A 22,126-nucleotide genomic window follows, 5' to 3' on the forward strand; every position below is an offset into this window, starting at 1 on the left:
AAGGTCAAGGTAGCTTCATTGTCAATTCTGTAATATGTGGTTGATAGATAGGGTTGAAATTGCGATACAGCGGAAAACAATAGACAGTATGGATGCAAAAAAAAAAAAAAATGTAAAAAGACTTTAGTGCCAAGTGTAGGATTTATTCCCGCAGTGATCCGTTATATTTCAGCAGGCTTTTGTTAAACTAACTTTGACTCACTTCGAATTTCAGCAGATTTTACTCACCGGTTGGGTTTATTATAATGTCATTACTATTAACTAAAACGGAGGCGGTAGATTCACTCTTGCGTCTGTGAGTGAGATGGCGTGTTTTAAAGCTGTTTGCTTTTGTTAGCGAGCTGGTTTTATTTTGTCTTGAGCTGTGAGACAACTTTGCGTGACTTTTAGCTGAACACGACTGAGGCACTCGGGGATTTGTTTGCTGTCACGTCTGTCACGTCAAGGTTCGACTAAGTTGAAGACAAACGCTGACTGCTCTTCACATTTCCCTCCGTCTAGTGATGTGTGATGATGTGAGTGAGTACTGTAAGTAATGCGTTGAGATTAGGGCAGTGCAATGATACACTTAGCTCATCCATGCTACAGAACATGCTGATAACATATGCCAAGTCTCATTTACCAGGTCATGTTCATTTGGAGTCTGGTGGTCTCCAACTTGTTTACCAAAGACACTCTTTTACCAAGTCGTATTTACTCTGTTCCTGACTTCCTACTTGTTAGTCTACAGTCTCCCATTGTGACTAACATAAACTGGGACTGGGACGTCTGACCGACTCTTCGCTGGCAGCGACTGCATCGTCTTCTTGACAGCGTTGACTCCGTCTGCTTCTAGACTCAGCATGTTTTCCCTTTACACATTGCAGTGTCTCCCACAGAACCAGTTCCACGCCCTGGACCCTATCACATCTCAACCCCCCCAGGCTGCACACAGTCTTAGCAAACAGCAGTCGAGTTGTAAAGAAATGTCAAAGGGGATGGTACATTTTTTTCTCTATTAAAAATGGGGGAGGGTCTGCATTCCCGACATGAAGGGACATGCAAAGATAGACCCCAAAAAACTGTGAAATACAGCAGATGTCAAACTAATAATTGCTGGTGACAGCATAAACTCAGTGACGTGTAGTTAAACAACTCATGAATTCATGAAAATTGATCTATTGAATTCTCTGAAAGATGTTTATCAAGGCTAGCAGTCTCATTCAAACATCTGGATCTGACACTGTTAACTGTTGCAGTGCGCTATGGAACTTGTAATATGGCTGGTGGAAGTGTGTTTAACCTGCAAGTCATCATTAAAAAGGATAAACAGATTAGCTGCTATACATCCTACCTGCTCTCTGTTTGCAAACAGTTTGGTCTGTAAATTTGAACTTGTGTGTGAGTGTTAATGACTGGGAGTGAAAGCAAACATGACTTTTCGCTGAATCACATGACTCAATGAAGACTGGAGTTGGTGTCAGAACACTCTTGGACCAAAGTGTTGATGAAGGCAAACATACTATGAAGCCAAAGTTCGACTTCGACTGTTGAACTTCCAAGGCACTGCTTTGGCGCTGAGAATGATCATTGCACTTGCGACCCAGCAGGGGCACTGTAGCCCTCCCCTATAACACACACTTCCTGTAGTCCCCAGTTCCACTTCTCCACCCGCGACACATGGCTGAGTCTCTGTTTAGTGATGTGTCTCTGTGTGGCGCGGGCTTCCTTCCCATAGCCAGCTTGGAACCAGTGTCTGTTTTGCCTGGACCAGCTTTCAGTTCTGCAGAACTCTTCCTGCTCCAGACAAAACTTGGAGGGGTGTTGAGGGGGCATGTAAAACACAGCTTTAACCTGGTGATGGGTGCTGCTCTCACTCCAGCATGGCGAGCACAGTGTGCAGTTCTCTTGTGGGAGGCTGTGTCCTAGGAGGTAACGTGGTCACCAGCCACACTGGAGACCCTGATTTGAGTCCTTCATGGGACTGTTTTCTTTTTTTTGCAATATTTGAACAATGTCTCAGTGTCTTAATGCGGTTTCTCTTCGCTGAAGCGTGGAGACTTTGTCCACCGCAAAATTTATTGGCTCCTTAATGGGACCCGCAGTTGGTTCCTGGGTCAGATGGTCCACCTTATAAAGGTGGTCCTCTTGCTGGCTTCGGGCTCCACCCTGCAAGTCTTGATCAGCTTCAACTGCCTTTCCTTTTTTATTGAGGAGTAAGGTATCCACCTCCGACTCCCCCTGTAGGAGCTGCACTGCCTGTGTTAGCACCGTGTTAGATGGTTAATGTCTAAGCCTGCAGTGCGCTTCGTGCATGGTGACCCTCACCAGATGTTATTTCCTTGACATGACGTCAGGAGCGCTGACTCTCACTGTGTTAGCCGGGTTGGATCTGAATGAAAATGCCTCCGGAAATATCTCACCACTTTATATCCACGCAGGAAAACTGAACAATAAGACTTCCATGTTACAGACACGTTGAAATGTTTCTAGAATAAAGCATACGATTCAAAATGAACACAACGACAGCCATTGGGAGGAATAATGCCAAACCAATGACATAGACAAGGAGCTGCGTGTAAACGTTTTTAACACTAGATGGCGACAAAGCTAAGATTTACCGCTGCTGACCAGTAGCTTTTTTTCCCACACAGGCGCTCTTACGCATTACGCAGGCCCAGTACTATACAGGAGATAAAGGAAGTGAAGCCTGACCGTCCACAGGCTCTGTGTGAAGAGAATCTGCTGACATTCTGAAAACCATGAATCAAAACACCAAAACAGCTCATGTGTTTCAACCAGCATGTCATTGGATTAAACCATATTCTGACACATAGGTCCCCACTCTGCACCCGACCTTAAGCCAGTCGGCAGTGGTCAGTAGCTGTCGTCGGTTCAGGATGGAAAATCACAGAGGAAAGTTGCTGATTCTTGTCAGCCTCCTTGAACGTCGGTCTTCACCCCAGGCAGCAGCTCTTACACCTGTCTTGACAGACTGAATGAGTTTAATTTGAAGCAATTTGGAATTTCCTCTCAGTTGCAGTCTCTGTAGAGCGAGAAGCAGCAGACAATCCTAATCTATCAGCAGAGTTTGAACGGAACAATAAGGTGTGGAGGACTGCGGGAGTGAGCGCTCTGCCCTGCGGGGAGGCTGGCTAGGTTGCTCAAGATACTCGCCAAACCTGTCAGTGTTTGTGTGTCTCCACATCAAACAGAGAGTGGAGTAGAGTGATGAGTTAATCCTGAGATCACCGTCTGTCAACGCTCTCCTTCTCCCGCTGAACCCAGCCAGGTTCATTTATGGAGCTTAATTAAACCCTAATCATGAGGAATTATCGTATGCAAGTACACAACATTCTCAGGGAGAGGTTCAGTCCCTGCTTTTTCTGCAACTATAAAGTAAAAGACTGATCCAACACCCACGCCAAAGCTGACACGGAAACCAGTTTGGGTGAGTCTGAGGGTGAATTTAGGGTCGCACTGAAAGACAGGAGCACCAGGAGGACGCGCTGGAAAGGTGATGTCTCTCGGCTGTGAACGCTGAATGAGAACCTTGCATTATATTGCATATTGTGCAGGGCAAAAAAAATCATATTGTGTGAACGACTCATGAGAGGTGAGCGCACGCAGTTTGTGGATCAGTGCTTCACGTTGTGAGGGTCACATATGGACTTGTGTTCGCAGGTCTCCTCATGCACCATTACAGTTGGTTGCGTGCTCCAAAATTTTAGATGAGAATACATGTCAATAAAAACACAATTATACAGATAATTTTATATTTTTATTTCATTAACTTTAATGAATTAATGAGCGCTTACTTAAGAGCTTCTTGTGTTATACAATTTTAAAGCCGATTTAAAAGGCAAAAAAAACCCATGATGTTATACTCACTACATCTGACCAGACAGGGGAAAAAAGTGCCACAAAGTGCCGGGGTCTGGTTCCACATCTTTTCTTGGAGGTTTTTGGACGTCACTCTGAGCTTTCCAGCTGCAGCTTCTTCATCTTCATTGTGACCAATAATCTAACAGCCGTCTATTTCAAATGTATTTCAGACATTTTAAATACATGCTTGTCTGTATTATACACATTATTTTACCATGGAAACATACTCATCACTTCATGTGAAGGTGATGAGAAAGTTCCCTGTCTCAGGATCAGTGTTAGTCAGGAGCCGAGCAGGGCAGGGTGCAGCGCCGATTCCTTTGTTTGCTCACGTCTTTGCTTCAACTTGTCAGTGAGGCTTTAAGATCGTGTCACTGGTGCCACTGCAAACGACATTCCCGCTCCGGTGCAGTTTCGATGCTGCCACTTCTGTCATGAAGAACCGGCTCTGCTGTCGCAGAAGTTCTGCCAGGAATGTGGTTGCTCGGTGACGCCGAACAACAGGCCAAAAACAAAAGATGTAATCTTAAATGACTTGTTTCTCTGCTTTGTTGCACTGGTTTGAGAAAGTCAGCTAATTTGTGATGACATCTTGATCCAGTGGAGAGGAAGTGCTATCTTAAACATCTTTTTCTCTTCAAAAGTCATAACAAATTAAAACTGCAACATTTAGCCATGTCTAACTTCACGGCAACAACAACGTTGGTTTGTATCCAACTGGAGTTTGCACTGGAGTGGGTTCTGTGCGGAGTTTTCGTGTTTTCCCTGATCTTATTTCTGGGCTCCCAGAGGTCAGTTGGTGTTGCGCAATTACATTGAGGAGTGTGTGGGTGACTGTGTGAGAACATCAGAGCCCTGCACTGCACAATAGCAAGGCCAAAATTCAAGACATAAACTAGGGCTGACTTGGTTCAGTGCACCAGTTCCAGGTGCTCGACATTAAAGTCGCCTCTTATATCCATCAAAAAAATGTGTGTGAAATGATCTTCCGTAGAGTTCAGACTACAACAAAGATCTCCTGATCAAAAGAGGCATCATGAAGCGAATCAAAACTGGTACGGTAAGTAGAATCCAAAAATAAAAACAAGAAAATAAAAACTTCCCTGTTTTAAAATAAGATATTTCCTTGACTGGATTACATCTGTATAATCTCATCTTGAAATCACCCAGAGGAACTTACAAAGACAAAATGAATATGAATAACGATGAACTGTGTGGCGACATTTTATATCTACTTAGACTGAAACTAATCTTTAACTGGGCATCTTTAAACTTGCTAGTCTTTGCAGCGAGTCACGGACTGTTGACAGGTGTCTCTTGCCTGAATGCATGAATCATGCTGTGAATCAATCTCACTTTCTCATGAAACCAAGATGTTCTTATCTTATCTTCACATGCACCGATGAGGAGATGGAGTTCCTCTGGTTTCAGCTGAAAGATGTGGCTGGGAAACAGAAATTGTTCCGATGTTGATGTGGCCCACATGAAGTCAGAGAAAAAAACAGCAAAAGAAATGCATCATTATTGAATACTGTTTGAGTTCTAAACATGAGGTCCAACTCCGTGTCCCCGCAGTTGAGGCAGTCTGTGGAGGCGGCACTCCAGAGAATTGCCCGGGATGAAAAAAGCGCATTTGAGCGCTTTAATGTCAACAAAACCTTCATATTTTCATCGGTCCAATGTGACTATTGGCATGATGTGCCTTCTGACTTTGTTTTCAACACCAGTCTTGATGCTGGAGTCCGTTTTTAAAAACTTGTCAGAAGTGCATTTTACAGCGTAGAAGGCATCTTATAGCTTACAACTGTGACCAAAGAACATCCTGTTTGGAAAAGTGTTTCACGTGAAGAACCTCCTGTTTGGAAAGTTTTGAAAAGAAATGCAAAGACATATTCATTTTTTTATTTTCAAACAAAAAGTAGCAAAGGTTTGATTATATTTTGTTTGATACTTTTCCAGATGTTTGATGATGCTTTGTGTATTGTGCCTCAGCCACCTCCATTTCTGAACCTGCTGCAGAGAGAACAATATAGAATAGAATGGTAGCTCATTATGACTTAGTATATATAAGGAGTATATAGTAGGCTTTTACTGCTACTAAATCTGCTGCCGGTGAGTGTGAAATTAGAACAAGAAGACTGACTAGGGCGTGACTGGGCGCTGACCTTGCTGGATCAAGTGCCTGCTAGTTGTAGCCAGGTGCTGCAGAAACCGGTCCCGACGGGACCAAAAATGAATCAGATCAGTGCGCTCTCATGCCTGAGATTTCTCTCCGCCTGAGTGGAAAGATACTCGGCGTGATAAAGCTGACATGAAAGGAACACACCCTGGTTTTTCAAAGCTCTTTTTCTCAGGTCTGAGCAGCGGCAGCAGCATTTCCAACATACCTTTCTGTTCCCTACGTGAGGGTCTAAGAGGTTTATAAAGAATTTCGAACTGACTCTTAAATGCATTTTTCGGAAGTCGTTACTAACTCGATGGAAACATGACTGCAGTGTGTTAGGCTGTAAATAAGCCAAAAGCTGCTCTTGACATGGTTTTAACAAAACTATGTGCGAACTCTAAACTCTTTAGCTTCATCCTTGGCTTGCAGCACAAAGTGCCTGCAGCACAGTGGCACCTCTAATAAAATAAGCCATAAATCAGTCACCACGACTTTCTGCACCTCACACCCTGGATGCGGCGCCACACCTCAAACTCTGGCGCATTCCTGCTGCATTATTCACTGGGAGGAAATCGAATGTGTCCTACGTAGTTGGGACAATGCAGGCAGTAAATGTGTGCCCACATCAAACAATCACCTGCTTCATAATCTTACTGAGCACCAACATAAACTGAACAGTCAGATGAGTGACAGATTCTTTGAGAAAAAGCTACGCCCTGCTGGGAACTTCCAAATGCAATAAACAACAACTTGAAGCTTTTAAAGCTAAAACCTTCACAGTGGTGCATTTGTGTCGACGGCAGTCCGGAGCGCATGAAATCCTAACATCTTCTTTCCTCACTGTAACATTTGTCCCTGGAATAAAGTGTCCACAAACACAAGGCCATGGAAGAAGTTGAAGAGCTTTATCGTGCACGCCACAGACGGACAGCTCAACGCTCCGACGGTGAGCCTCTTGTCAAGCCATCCAAGGTTTGTGTCGAAGGGAGAACTGACAACAAATGCGGTTCTAAGATGTGCATGCTTCCTTCACGCCATGTTTGCATTTACACCCAATCTGTGCAAATCTTGACTCCCGTCATTCATAAATATTCCGCAAATCAATTGAAACTGGTGTTTTTTCCCCTTCTTCATATGAAATGTCATCCTTTTTCATTTAAAGAAATGAAACAATAACGTCAACTGCTTTTTGACTTTCCACCAGATGGAATAAATACATTTAAAAAATATGCAATTTAAATCCAGGCTCCAGGCATCCACCAAGAAAGTGTCCTGGTCTTCTCAATGGATGGTGCTAATCTCACAATTTCCAACTCTTTCTCCTCAGGAATATTGACCTTTGACATTGGCCGTACATCTCACAAACTCCACAGAATGGGGAAACCTGTGTAGAGATTTTTAGAAGTGGGAGGGGTCTTTAAGTTTTGAATTTCATTTTGTATTTCTCTAGGTATTCTATACATAAAATGCACTTAAAGGATCTTTGGGGAAAAAAAACAGAATTTTTTCATTGATGGACACAGGCCAAACAAGTCAAGGTCTGCTTTATGTTAAACATAATCGAATGAATGGAAACCAGTCATGATGGCAGCAGCATAGTTTCATATAGTCATCCACCTTTGCCCCCTCAGTGTGGCTCTCCCTGTTCGACCCGACACACCCCACAGATGCAGGGGAGTCAGATCTCATCATCACACCCTCCTTGATGTTCAAATCTCAGCAAACGTCGCAAAATTATAATGACAAACCCTCTGGGGAACATATCCTCAACCAGTCAGCAATGGCGGTGAGTTCTTAGCTCGGCAGCCCAGAACCAGAGGCAGCCCTGGTGTTGGTTTAGTGCAGGCAGAAAGTTCGCCTGGGATCAGTGGGTGTGACCACAGATTAAGATTAATGAGCCACTCAATCTGACCTGGACTTTTATAGTAAGTGCTGGAGTACTGCAGTAATCTTCTGCAACAAAGAGGCCATTCTTGTCAGAACATATTTGCAGAACAGGGAGTGTCACGGTTTCAGGATGACCCGTGGGCATGAAGACAGGTTTTGGAAGATATGCCAGAACGAGTGAAAACATGCTGCGCTCAGCGAAAAGTGGGAAAGAACGACATATGCACGCATACAGAGTGTGGGGTGCGATGTGAGAGGTCTAGGTCGGCGGAACCGCCTCTGGCAGAGACACTGCAATATGTCAAGGAGAAACAGTCCTGGCTGCTGCTGTCAAGACGACTTGTGGACACGGAGCAGCAAAGATTCAGTCAGATGTCTCTGAATATATGTTAGTCTCAGGCACACTGGAGACACAGAAGGAAGTCAGAAACAGACTTGGTGAATCAGCAAGTCAGAAGCAAACTTGGTAAAGCAGGGAGTAAAAAACAGACCTGAAGGAGAAGAAGTAAAACAAAGACTTGATATAGTAACAAGTCAGAAGCAGACTTGAAAAAGCAGGAAGTCAAAAACATCTGAAGGAGAAGAAGTAAAAAAAGACTTGATATAGTAACAAGTCAGAAGCAGACTTGATACAGCAGGAAGTCAAAAACATCTGAAGGAGAAGTAAAAAAAGACTTGATATAGTAACATGTCAGAAGCAGACTTGATAAAACAGTAAGTCAAAGATAGACCTGGAGGAGAAGAAGTATAAAAAGACTCGATATAGTAACAAGTCAGAAGCAGACTTGATACAGCAGGAAGTCAAAAATATACCTGAAAGATAAGAAGTAAAAAAAGACTATAGTAACAAGAAGCAGAAGCAGGCTTAATGAATTAGCAGGTCAAAAACAGACTTGATAAAGTTAGAAGTTAAAAAAGACTTGATATATTAGCAAGTCAGAAGCAGACTTGAGAAGACGAAAGTCACAAACAGACTTGATGAAGGAACATGTCAGAAGAAGACTTGATAAAGTAAGAAGACAAAGAGTGGTAGCAGGTCAAAATAGACTTCACAAAGCTGGAAGATAAAGCCCTGATAAAGTAACAAGTCAGAAGCAGACTTGAAGTAGTACTTTAAAAAAAAAAATGACTGGAACAAGTAGCAAGCCAGAAGGAGACTTGATCATGTAGTAAGTTGAAAAAGACTGACTTGAAGTGATATCTTAAGTAACACAGCTCATGTTCGGATTCTACAACCATACACGTTGTTTTGTGCTCCGGGAAGAATGGAACACTGAATTAATAAATCGAACACGGATTTCAGATGCAGCTGCTATTATATTCATTTCATAATTCTGCCTCAACCACCTTCTCATCATGTAGAGTAGCAGCGGTTCTGAAGATGTCCAAGCTTCTCACCCCCTCACTTGCGAGGTGAAATTAGAGTCCAGATGGTAACAAACAACGAAATAATATTTTGCTTGGCTTTATCTTTGCAGAGCAGCTGCAGCAATGACTTTAAATGTAAAAGAAAGAAAGAGGAATTGTTTTACTGGCTCAGTTTATCACCTGCAGTCACATCTGTCAAACTGGATTTATGAAACCTGACTAGCGCGGAATTAAGAGGAGCTCAGCGCCGGAGGTGAAACGGTGGAAGCATGACCTCATTTGTGACAGCAGCCAATCCCTGTGGGATTTCTGATAACTCCTCTTCATGCGCTGCTGTTTTCCCACAAAAGATCAATTAGCTCGACTAACTAGCTTTAGCGCCTGCACTAAAATAAATATGTAAATCTGTGACTTTTTTTTGTCCTCTGTCCTCATCTTCAAGGTTTAATTAAATACTGCCACATTTGGCTGGACTCATGGTTTGAGCAGGTTTGTCCATATTTAAAAATCTTAAATGTATTAAGTATAAGCAAGGAGAACTTCCACATGGCTTCATAGATCTACACCTACAAGCTAACTGTAGTACAATCAGGAAGATAGTGCCACTCAAAAATCCATATTCATGAGAATGACAGCCGAACAGGTTGCAGTATTAAGCTATTATTGTCGCTACATTCCAGCATTTTAGCATGGTGGCGTCTACCTATAGCTCTTCTCCCACCCACTTGCTGGATTACATAAGGCAGGTGTGTCAAACTCATCCGCTCGAGAGGCCGAAACAGGCATTGCTTCCCTCGCACCTGCATGCTCCTGTCTAAAAACTGACATTTATCTTCTCTGCTACCCAAAGCGCTAGTTTTTGCTCAACTCTAAATTAGTCGTGAATTGCAATTCAAGGGAACAACATGTATTTAAAAGTCTTGTGAGCCACACAACGTGCTGGGCGGGACACATTTGGCCCCCAGGCCTTGAGTTTCACACATGTCACATAAGGTGTGTGTCGCGGGTTGGCACACACTGCCGCAACCCTTCCACGCCCTGCAGCGGCCTCAAAAACCTGTACACTCTTTTTAACTGACTGAACATAAAAACCTGGCAAAAATAACATTGGACGGATTGTATCACGATTCATTTAAACTGGAAACTGTGCTTATGTTCGTGATCATTTGTGCCTGAATTCAAGCTAAGACGCTAACATCATACTTCTCTTTAAATAGAGCTGTGTGTGTATCTGCATTACTTCCGCCGAATAATCGGATCACGTCTTCCAGCATGTTAAGCCTTTTGATCAGAACATCAAACTGCCAACCTTGACTTCAAAAGTTTCTCTATTCTTGCTATGAACTCCGGTTTAGCGTCTGAGTCATTTAAGGTTCGTCACCGTCTTTGTGTTGTGAAGGTAAAGCTTTTTAGCCAACAGTTTTCAAACCTTCTGCCTGCCCCTCCCGCGTCTGTGAACATTTGGCTGCAGCTTGTTTGAAGCAGCTATTAAAAATGGTTCAAACCACTGCACCTTTCAAATAAAAAAGAAACTTCTGAAGCTTATTTGCTTAGGTTGTTGCACAACATTTGTTTAGCACGAAGTTAGCTTGTTATCCGTTAATGGTTTTCCATTAGATATTCAACTTTTGCTCTTTCTAAAGGCTGTAGATTGAAATCGGTTCCATGTGATACGAACTATAAATATGAAAAATCTTGCACTATACTGTACACATGAACAAGCGGCTAAAGGACTCACTGTCGCTAAGCAGCGTCACTATACACTACATAAAGGTGTCTGCCATTTGCTTGTGTAAAGTAATAACTACATCAGGCTTCATATTGGCACATTGGTTGGTTTGAATGCAACAATACTTTCATACATTTTTCAAGACAAATTATTACACTCGAGTCCCAACTGGACTAGTATACTTCAAGTCATGTTAAAATCCTTACTTCTGGATATTGACTTCATGATGCATCATAAAAAAACTAAAAAATGCAAATACTATTCTGTAATGTAATTTTTACTGCACAAAACGTAATATGTTGAAATGGTTGGTTATTTACTTTACTTAGATAATTAGCGGTGCCTCCTCGTGGCTCACCTTGGGAACAATCCAAATAATGTGATCTTTTGCGAGAGCTGACCTTTAAATCGAAATGTATTTGTTTTAAAAAGTTAGGGTTGAAATTTTACACTTATTGTTATGTATTTTAAATTTACCAATTTACATTGCAAAAACAATGTTAATAAAGTTATTATTCATTGTAAGTTGATCTCTCTTTTATCTTTTCTGTCTTTTGTTAACAAGGATACAATGTTATGCAGACGTGTACTTATATTAATTTTCTGACAAATTAAACTATTTACAGAGGCGACAGAGAGTTGGGGGGCGTGAAACGTGTACTTGGTCCTGGGGGGAGAACCATTGTCTTACAGGATCAAAGCAGTACCATTGCTTCCGATCAAGGGCTGCAAATGGCTGCAGGGCTACACATCAGATATGCTGAGCAACATTCCAAAGTTTGTCAAAGACTTTGGAACGTTGTATTTCAAGAAACAAAATGAAAAACAAACAAGAAACTAGCTTTAAAATCTACAACCAAACCAAATCAAAACAATTGTGATTTTACATTAACATAAACCTCTTGTAAGATCAGGTATGTTTTTGTCTGAAGGTAGCTGGATATTTTATGTGGACGAAATATAGTTTATGCTGGCTGACCTGGACGTTGAAGATAATCCAATATTATAGAGTTAAACAAGAGATGGAAAATAAACAGCGCTGAAAGTAACATTGACAATCCTTTTAGAGTAACAGCAACTTCAAATGAAGAATGTGATGGCACTTTCGACATGATGCAAAACCTTTATATGAGAAAAATGCTACATATACTTGCACCGGTATATATAGCAGACTACAGTACGTCTGTTCTACTTCCTGGTCTAACGTCTCTATTGTGGGTTTTTTGTTTGCCAACGCACCAAAATCAGAATCAACCTCGTAATAGAGAATTCAGCGGAACGAAAGATACATTTATTCAATGATAGCAAAACATGTGCATCACTGAACAAGCTTTTCAGCTTCAAACTATGCGTTAAGTCAGCGGCCAATTATTTCCTAAGCTAATAGCTGACCAAGCTTAGCTCCACAGTACAAGAAACAGTGAGACAGCAATGCAAATGGATGTTTCCACCACACTGGAGCCCAACTCATGTGATCCACTGAGTTCTCCAACTAGTTCAGTTCATCATGTCTGTTCACACCGTGGCAGAACGGAGGCCCCATTGCTATTGAATCGCGATGCGTTCAGGCTTACATAAATGATCTCTGAGTGTGTTCTTGCAACGTGCTCCCAGCCGCTGCCACACCCACTGAACCTCACACACACACACAGCAATAAAACGATCCTCGCTGAACTGCAAATGGTGGGCACTGATCGCACCTGCAGGTTACACAGCAGTGAATTTGAAGCTTGGGTGTGGAAGTGTCACTGTTCCCACTTGTAAATTATATCTCTATGTTGAAGAAAACGTATGGCGTGCATTAGTTTGATGTCTGAAATGCAAAGCCACAGAAAAACAAATCAGTGTTACTTCCATCTGAAGCTGGAAACATTCACATGCATATTGTGGGGGAGAGTTAGGGGCTGCAGAGCTTTTCCTGAACATCAACTCAAACTTATTTTCTGTATTAACCAACGCGAAAAGGTGTGTTCTGCTGTGAAATATAACGCTATTATTTACATTTGCTGTTTGCCTGGTTACATAAAAGCTTGAGCTAGGTTTGAAAAGCAGCCTTGTTCAAGATTCATGACACTGAAGACAGATCACCTGTCAGAACCGGTTTGTAGCCTCCAGGATTGGACTGAAAAACTAGCCGGAGGTATAGGTGTGGCCATATTACACACTCCAGAATCCAAAATTTCATCTGCCAACTTTGATAATTATAAATGTAATTATACTCTCACTACACAAATGAGAGTGCCCTGCATGAGTAGGTGGAGTAGAGAATCAATTCAGGTAGGTCTCCTCCCTTCAGCACGGCTGGTATTCCCTCCCATGCCAGGGCCATGAGGATAAAAGAGGAGTGAAGAGTAAGTTCTGCATCTCGGTCCACCCTCTGCTCTCCAAGGCACAGAGACCAGTGAACAGACCTCACCATGGAAATGTACAGATCTTCCAGCATCCGATCCTCCTCAGCAGGCGGAATGGGAAGCTTTGGCATGAGAAGTGGAGGTGGTTCATTTAGGAAGGCTTTCTCTGTGCATGGCGGTTCAGGCGGCGGTGGAATTAGATCCTCAGTGGCCAGCTACACCCTCAGCGCAAGGGGTGGTGGAGGTGGTGGAGGTGCCGGTGCTGGCTTTGCGTTCGGCATGGGTGCAGGTGCTGGAGGTGCTGGAGGAGGCATGGACCTCCACGTTGGAGCCAATGAGAAGGCCACCATGCAGAACCTGAATGACCGTCTGGCCACTTACCTGGACAAGGTGCGCAAACTAGAGGCGGCCAACGCTGAGCTGGAGCTCAAGATCCGCCAGTTCCTGGAGAGCAAGACCTCCCCCACTGCAAGAAACTACGATGCTTATTATGCCACCATCGCCGAGCTGCAGGGAAAGGTAGGTGTGACTTTAGTGAACAATATTTGGATTGTGTAGCTGTTTGAAACCCCCTGGGAGCTCAAACTCATTAATGGCCATGTCTTGCAGATCCAGGATGCCACCAGGGTCAATGGTGGAATCTATCTGGCTATTGACAACGCCAAACTAGCAGCAGACGACTTCAGGATCAAGTGAGTCACCTGGTTCTCAGGTAGACCAAGAGTTTTGAGGGTCAACATGTTCATGTGTTTGTTTCTCTGTCATGAAGGTATGAGAATGAACTCGCCATGCGCCAGTCAGTGGAAGCAGATATCGCCGGCCTGAAGAGGATGTTGGATGAGCTGACCTTGGCCAGATCAGACCTGGAGATGCAGATTGAAGGCCTGAAGGAGGAGCTGATCTTCCTCAAGAAGAACCACCTCGAGGTTAATTTTTCATGTTTCCCGTTTATCAAGACGATGTTAGTTTCTCACAATCATGTTTTCAACAGGAAATGGCTGCCATGAAGGACTCTATGGCTGGACAGGTCCACGTTGAGGTCGATGCAAAACCAGGTATTGACCTGAACGCTGTCATGGAAGAGATCCGTGAGCAGTACGAGGGTGTTGCTGCAAAGAACGCACGAGACCTGGAGGCCTGGTTCCTGAAGAAGGTGGGATCACCATTTCAAAACTTTAAAACACAAACTGACGTTTCTTCTGCTGCAGACAGAGGATCTGAACAAGGAGGTGGCTATCAGCACAGAGACCCTCCAGACCTCCAAGTCAGAGATCTCTGATATCCGTCGCACACTGCAGGGCTTGGAAATCGAGCTCCAGTCTCAGCTTACCATGGTAATTCTGAACGTTCCAGCTCCTCTGCAAGCTTCCACAGTCCTCACAGTCATTGTTGCTCACTTCATTTTATGGTGTCTTCCTCAGAAAGCGGCTCTGGAACAAACCCTGGCAGAAACAGAGGCACGATACTCCATGAAACTCCAAAGCCTCCAGATGCAGGTGACCAGTCTGGAAGAACAGATCATGTGTCTGCGTACCGACATTGAAAAGCAGAGCCAGGAGTACCAAATGTTGCTTGACATCAAGACTCGACTGGAGATGGAGATTGCTGAATACAGGAGGCTGCTGGATGGTGAAGCAGGGTAAGAGAAGGAAGCTGGGTGCTGCTACAATCACAGCTTCACACATCTGTTCCGACACCTCATTTCTTCACAGCAAATCCTCCAGCAGCAGCAGCACTACCACCAAAGTGGTCATTGTCACGGAGGAAATGGTTAATGGCAAGGTGGTGTCCTCTTCTAAGACCACCAGCTAAACTGTCCAATGAAACAACTGCGTCAGGAACGGCTGAGGACCGAGACATTCAATTCCATGAGTTCCATCACAAATATGCTGGATTGAATAAAACTCTCTGAACTTATATGGTGTTCTGTTTCTTGATTGGGTCATCTGAAGAAAAACAGCATTAAATCAACATGGAAAGTCATATTGAAATACATCTTCAACATCTTCAAAATATGTCTTGCAACTTGAGAAAAAAAAAAAACAGTAGATGCAAACGCAGTGGCGCGAAGGAGCATCCTAGCAGCACCCAGAAACCATTGCTCGTGATCTGTGGTAACCTGCTCCTTTATTGGTTACCTCATAATAGATTCTCACTTCAGTAGACTGAAGACACTTTTCAAAAGCTTCCATTTTCTTTTAAATATAGTTGTAATGTATCTTAATTTTCACAAACCAAGAGACGGTGCATTCCGCATAATAGTCGAGGGTTTGTCATGAAATGTCATGTAAATGGGTACGCATATATTGGATGCTGAAAAATGCAGTCACAAAGTAGTGGTCGGTGTAATATATATTGAAGCTGGTGATGAGGAAGTATGTGGGCTAATGTTTACGTCAGTGTTTATCTGATGTGTGTGGGGTTTTTTCTGCTAATGGATGACCAAATATTTGAAGTCCCATGGCAAACTGTAAAAGGTATACAGGAACCATCAACAATCAATAAATCCCGCATACAGAGTGACATCACAAAGAGGGCCAAGCAGGGTAACGTCGCGGTTTTAGGGCAGACAATCCAGGTTTTTAACCCCTTCTCTGGTCCCCGGCGCAGCCTGAGTTCGGACACCTTTTTATGTGCTGCTTTTGAGGGTGCAACTGAACTGGACAACAAAAGAACGCTCCTGTGCTAGCTCCAGCTTCGCATGCTGAAAAGACAGACCTCCTTCAGTCCGGAATGGTCAAAAGAGAACTCTTATATGACAAAGAGCAGCAGAGATGACCCACATACATGTCTTGTTCTTCGTCTGTGTGATGCTGACCTCAGTACCAGAAGAAAGGGGGCTGCTGAAACATTCAATGTTCAGCCTTATCATGAACATTTTGTCCTATTTTCAAAACATATTTCATGGTGAATACTTGATATAGAGTGACCTAGTCGGTCAACTAAAGGTTACTATCTGATGGCTTTGTTGGCCAACATATCCACTGAGCTCAGAGTGAGTGGCAGTTAGTATTCCTCAAAGTACTTTTTCACCAGTCAGGTGCCCCAAGCCTGGACTCAGTTCATCATCAGTCTGGTGCTGCTTGTTTGGCTGCAATGGACTCTTGACTCCCGACTGAAAATGTCATTAGGTCAATGTGACACTGGCACTTTGCATGACATCAGACAGCCGAGCACCACTTCCACTCTTTTCTTCTCACCATCATATCCTTAGCTATTTCACTCATCGTATCCTTAGGGGAGCGGAGCGATGCCGGTGGGGCGCATGTGACCCCGGGGAACATACTTTTTTGCCATAAGTGTAATTGCACATCCACTCATGACTTTTTTTTTTTTTCAGGCAAATTGATGGACTTTAAGTCTTTTCTTTTACAGACAAAAACAATGTTAATAAAGTTATTCTTCATTGTAAGTTGATCTATATTACTTTCTTTTTTCTTTTCTTTAATGCTAACAAATATACAATGCTAGGCAGAGGTGTACTTATAACAATTTTATAGACAAATGATACTATTTACAGAGGCGGTGGAGGATTGGGAGGCGTGAAACTTCTTCCTATGGGGAGCACAACAGAAAATAAGCAAAGCACTGAGTTACAGCAAGTCCGTTCTCTATGATTAGAGTCATATTTCCTGTAAAACAACTGCCAGCTATAATGTTTGGCTCATAATATTGTGTTCCAAAGCTCAGGCCCTGTCCTTATTGAGCTTGACTCCCTTGCTATAGATGGTTATCCACATAGATGGCAGCGTATGGAGGATACTACGCCCAGTCCAAACTTGCACTAAAAAAGCAATGAATTGGCTGCTCTCTGTAAGAGTTGAAGATATTGACCTCACTGATGGCCATGCTCTGCCTACACCGGGTCGCTGTCTCCGTCTAGGTGTTTTAGAGCAGGACAAAGGGAGCAGTACATGAATCTTTACCCTGGTTAGCGATGGCCCTGCGAGCACCTCCCCTGTGACACTCTACCACGGTCCAGTGTGGAGACAGGAAAGGTTTTACACCTCAATATGAAGAAAAAACAGTCAGTAAATGTAGCTAACAGGACACGTCTGCATACAGAGGCTGCGTTATACACAATAACCAACTGATCGATCCGCGCACGTTATGTTTTTTCGAGTTCTGGATTTTCATTCGAAATCAGAAGCAAAAAAATCTCGAAATTTTCATTTGAACTCCGATTTGTTCGAAGTCTGGGACGTTCGAAAACCGAGGTTCCACTGTATATTTTTTTACGTGGCTCATGCCACCAATAACATGGCCCTGGTCTGTGTGTGTGAGCGACGCTGCAGGGTGGAGCGTCTCATCTCCACTCCTCTGAATTAAACAATGAATAATAGTTGAAACACATGCCATACGTTTAGTTTAGGGAATGACAAAGTGAAACGTGGAACTGTGTCATGTAAATTGTGTTGATGGTGGATCTGATGACAGTCTATGTCTTAGGACAGCGACTCACATCGGCACTGATCGTACGCCAAGCCTGCCCGGCTTCCACTGACTGGCACGAGGTTTATTGTTTATGTTTCAAAGTTAAACGCAAGTCAAAGTCTTTGAACAATATTTTGACATTTCGCCGGAATACCTCTTACTTTTTCATCTTATTTCCTGTACAAACTCATCTCAATCGCAGCTTCAAAATCGCAGCCAGTTTGGTGGCTCATTTGGTGAAGAGCCGCGGGATTCATGTTGTTACTATTCAGTACGGAAGCCGCGGGTTTTCCAGGCCCGATGTAGATAGTGGATGATCTCTCTCAGCAGCTTGGCCTGCCCATGGTGCTGACAGTGGCCACAATTCACAATGCACAGCAACAAATGGCCAAAGCTGGAGACGAGAAGTTTCACTATCCGTACAATAGGAAGAGAATATCCTTGGTAGATGTCTTCATAGATATAGTTCTCGGATCAACTTAAGAACTAACCTAACACAGAAAATTATAATACGCCACATATTGATCTAAGTCACTCACACACACATCCAGTTGTTGGGAACTCAGGAATAATTCAATCCAACGGCTAATGTCACTACTGAATTCATCAACCTGAGAGAGAAAGTTGTTGCCAATTTCAAGTAATATTTCATGGGCCTGGTTCAAATTTTGAACCTCTAGATTATGCGCTGGTTTTTCTTCTTTCACAAGAACGCACTTTCATACAGGAGCAGTGTTCGTCATCAGACTTGACATCTACAGCTTTCTCCACTCCAACCCTCGGGGAAAGGTGCAGATGACCACATAGCATGTATAGGTGCAGCATAGCCGATATGTAAGGAATGTCTCCTCCCTCAGAGCAACAGGTGTCGCCTCCCAGGCAGCCACAATGAGAATAAAAGGGCAGTGAGGGCTGAGCTCTGCATCTCAGTCCTCATCAGCTCTCCAAGGCACAGAGACCCACCGAGCAGATCTTACCATGGAGGTGTTCAGATCCAGCAGCATCAGAAGCTCATCTGGCAGCTACGGGATGGGAGGTGGTTCCGCCCGTAGGTCACTGTCCGTGTACGGCGGCGCCGGTGGCTCTGGAGTAAAAGCCTCAGTGGCCTCCCGCTCCTTCAGCTCAGGAGGTAGTGCTGCTGGCTTTGGGTTTGGCATGGGAGGAGGTGCAGCAGGAGGCATGGACCTCCACGTTGGAGCCAACGAGAAGGCCACCATGCAGAACCTGAACGACCGTCTGGCCACTTACCTGGAGAAGGTGCGCAAACTAGAGGCGGCCAACGCTGAGCTGGAGCTGAAGATTCGCCAGTTCCTGGAGAGCAAGACCTCCCCCTCTGCAAGAGACTACACAGCTCACCAGGTCACCATCGCTGACCTGCAGGGAAAGGTATGAATACTGATGACGGAAACAGTAAATGATTAACTTGTATCAGTAATGAGTAATGATTCAAATGTGGTAATCTTTAACTTCCTCTTTCCCTGTCACACAGATCCTGGACGCCACCAGGATCAACGGTGGAATCTATCTGGCTATTGACAACGCCAAACTGGCAGCAGACGACTTCAGGACCAAGTGAGTCACCTGGTCCTCAGGTAGATCAGGAGTTTTGAGGGTCAACATGTTCATGTGTTTGTTTCTCTGTAATGAAGGTATGAGAATGAGCTCGCCATGCGCCAGTCAGTGGAAGCAGATATCGCCGGCCTGAAGAGGATGTTGGATGAGCTGACCTTGGCCAGATCAGACCTGGAGATGCAGATTGAAGGCTTGAAGGAGGAGCTGATCTTCCTCAAGAGGAACCACCTGGAGGTCAGTTTCTGTCACGTTTCCCTTCCTCACTTTATTTGAGGATGTTTGTTTCTCACAATCATGTTTTGACAGGAAATGGCCGCCATGAAGGACTCCATGGCTGGACAGGTCAATGTTGAGGTCGATGCAAAACCAGGCATTGACCTGAGCGCTGTGATGCGTGAGATCCGTGAGCAGTACGAGGGTGTTGCTGCAAAGAACGCACGAGACCTGGAGGTCTGGTTCCAGACCAAGGTGGGATCACCATTTCAAAACTGCCAACTTCAAAACACAAACTGACGTTTCTTCTGCTGCAGACAGAGGAATTGAACAAGGAGGTGGCTATCAGCACAGAGACTCTCCAGACCTCCAAGTCAGAGATCTCTGAGGTCCGTCGCACAGTGCAGAGTTTGGAAATCGAGCTCCAGTCCCAGCTTAGCATGGTAATTCTGAACGTTCCAGCTCCTCAGCAAGCTTCCACAGTCCTCACAGTCTTTGTTGCTCACTTCAGTTGCTTGGTATCTTCCTCAGAAAGCGGCTCTGGAAGGAACTCTTGCAGAAACAGAGGCGCGATACTCCATGAAACTCCAAAGCCTCCAGATGCAGGTGACCAGTCTGGAAGAACAGCTGATGGGTCTGCGTGCCGACATTGAGAACCAGAGCCAGGAGTACAAAATGCTGCTTGACATCAAGACTCGTCTGGAGCTGGAGATTGCTGAATACAGGAGGCTGCTGGACGGAGAGGCGAGGTAAGACAAGGAAGCTGGGTGCTGCTGCAACCTGCTCTTCAAGTGAGCTTTTTCAATAACCAAACTTCTCCTCTCAACTCCAGGTCCACCACCAGCACCAGCACCAGAGTGGTCATCGTCACTGAGGAAGTGGTTGATGGACAGGTGGTGACCTCCTCAACTTCTACCACCAGGAGCTAATGTGTCTCACAGTGACCACAGGGGAGCGACTGAGGCTGAGCACTGAGACTTCAAATCCTAGAGTTCCATCAATAAAATGGATTGAATAAAAGTTTCTGAACTCACAGGCCGCTCTGTCCTCCTTTTCTATCTCCACCAAACACTCATTGTCAAATGGACACGATTCTTTACTTAAAGAGATCCACAGGTGGTGCTTGCTCTCTTTCATATTTCTATTTCCAGTATTTGTAATAATTCAATGAAAGCTCACACTGATCATGACCAGACAGCAACAACTTTTGGACTCCAGAAACTACACAATGCTCTATGAAACCACAGTTGCTGATCTCTGGTTATAACAACTTGGTGTTGCAGGTGTGAGTGAATATGTCTGTCGTTCTACCTATGAGGACTCTGTAAAAGAAACTATAAAATAGTGAAATAATATTTCACTATAGTACGAATAACAGAAAGCACAAACAAGTGAATTGTTCTCATTTCAACATCCACATACCAACTAACTTTGAAAAAAGGATTTTTTTAAACAGGGCATGGTTTCATTGTGGTCAGTGCTGTGGCCACACTGCTATCTGTAGCTGCTATAAAGCATTTGGGAGTCTTGAGTCCTTTAGTTCCTTATTGCAGCTACCTAATAAACTTTGGTTGAAAAATATAAACATCTTCAGTTCTTGACACTGGAAAATTAAGGCGCAAGCCTTGTTGCCCTATTTGTTTTAGGTTCATGTGATTCTGTTCCATGAGTTTGACTGCAAGTTTATAAGTGCCTGCTCAATGAAAGGCGGTAGTTCACGGGTGTCAAACTCAAGGCCCGGGGCAAAAGTCCGACCTGTCACGTCATATTCTCTGGCCTGCACAAGTTTTAATATGTAAAGCTGGCTAAAATTGACAGTCACCAAAAACTAGATCACAGCCAGTGTAAGTTGATGCCTACGGAGCTCACAATGTTCACGCTTAACTGCTGGCAGATCATAGATGTCAACAATTAATCTGGAAAATTCTCAAAAACAAATGAAAGGAATTTGACAAAAGAAGGAAAAGAAGTTGTAAGTTTGCAGTTCAAGAAGAAGAAACAAATTCATCTATTTTCACAAGGTGGAGTCAGAGGGAGACCACACAGAGGATTTATGCGAAAGTCATTCCCTAGTAACTATAGTGCAGAAGGACATTGCCTTCGGTCTCCATTCAATTTTTCTGCAAATAGCATTAAATGCACAATCCAACTGCTTGAATCATTACTTGGACAGTGTCAAAAAGGTTGGACCCTCGTGTGCTTGTTTGAGACCTCTGCTGGACGCAATGTTCACTTCGACTTTGAAAGGGTTTTAGTCAGAATTTAAATAACCAGAATGATTCCTAAACCAAATATAGGATGAGTATGTTCACTGAAGGATTGAATAGTAACAGCATGAATCAAGTAAAAAGGACAGAACTTCTGTTTTCCTTCAACCTGGTTTATTGTTTTTTATAAAAATGATCCATTAATAGAGTTTTAAATTACTGTGAACAAAGGAAAAGCATTGAAACATTTCTTAAACGAAAATCCTTCCTTATGCAAACTGCTGTGACAGATAGTAAAGACGTTCCCGATTGTGCCTCTATCTCCAGATCTGGCCAA

At 43.7% G+C, this 22,126-nt stretch overlaps 2 protein-coding genes across 2 annotated transcripts; both read left to right on the forward strand.

The window, feature by feature from the left end:
- The first annotated feature begins 13,356 nt into the window (after window positions 1-13,356).
- Window positions 13,357-15,280, forward strand: LOC128753469 (keratin, type I cytoskeletal 13-like). The gene is made up of 7 exons (XM_053855201.1): window positions 13,357-13,882; window positions 13,973-14,055; window positions 14,133-14,289; window positions 14,355-14,516; window positions 14,572-14,697; window positions 14,785-15,002; window positions 15,076-15,280. Exons 1-7 carry the CDS (start codon window positions 13,430-13,432, stop codon window positions 15,173-15,175), a joined length of 1,299 nt encoding a protein of 432 aa, XP_053711176.1. The 5' UTR covers window positions 13,357-13,429; the 3' UTR covers window positions 15,176-15,280.
- Window positions 15,281-18,796: 3,516 nt separating this feature from the next.
- On the forward strand, window positions 18,797-20,558 carry LOC128753471 (keratin, type I cytoskeletal 13-like). Its single transcript, XM_053855202.1, has 7 exons — window positions 18,797-19,183; window positions 19,287-19,369; window positions 19,447-19,603; window positions 19,676-19,837; window positions 19,900-20,025; window positions 20,114-20,331; window positions 20,415-20,558. Exons 1-7 carry the CDS (start codon window positions 18,827-18,829, stop codon window positions 20,509-20,511), a joined length of 1,200 nt encoding a protein of 399 aa, XP_053711177.1. The 5' UTR covers window positions 18,797-18,826; the 3' UTR covers window positions 20,512-20,558.
- Window positions 20,559-22,126: the final 1,568 nt, after the last annotated feature.

Source organism: Synchiropus splendidus, chromosome 2, assembly GCF_027744825.2.
Source record: "Synchiropus splendidus isolate RoL2022-P1 chromosome 2, RoL_Sspl_1.0, whole genome shotgun sequence".
NCBI classification, from domain to species: domain Eukaryota; kingdom Metazoa; phylum Chordata; class Actinopteri; order Syngnathiformes; family Callionymidae; genus Synchiropus; species Synchiropus splendidus.

What these genes read in the sequence shown, in the direction of transcription:
- LOC128753469 (XM_053855201.1), top strand. Translation starts at nt 13,430, where the DNA reads ATGGAAATGTACAGATCTTCCAGCATCCGATCCTCCTCAGCAGGCGGA. An exon ending in GCAGACGACTTCAGGATCAA is followed by an intron (nt 14,056 to 14,132) that starts GTGAGTCACCTG and finishes TCTGTCATGAAG; the next exon opens with GTATGAGAATGAACTCGCCA. An exon ending in TCAAGAAGAACCACCTCGAG is followed by an intron (nt 14,290 to 14,354) that starts GTTAATTTTTCA and finishes TGTTTTCAACAG; the next exon opens with GAAATGGCTGCCATGAAGGA.
- LOC128753471 (XM_053855202.1), top strand. Translation starts at nt 18,827, where the DNA reads ATGGGAGGTGGTTCCGCCCGTAGGTCACTGTCCGTGTACGGCGGCGCC. An exon ending in TCGCTGACCTGCAGGGAAAG is followed by an intron (nt 19,184 to 19,286) that starts GTATGAATACTG and finishes CCTGTCACACAG; the next exon opens with ATCCTGGACGCCACCAGGAT. An exon ending in TCAAGAGGAACCACCTGGAG is followed by an intron (nt 19,604 to 19,675) that starts GTCAGTTTCTGT and finishes ATGTTTTGACAG; the next exon opens with GAAATGGCCGCCATGAAGGA.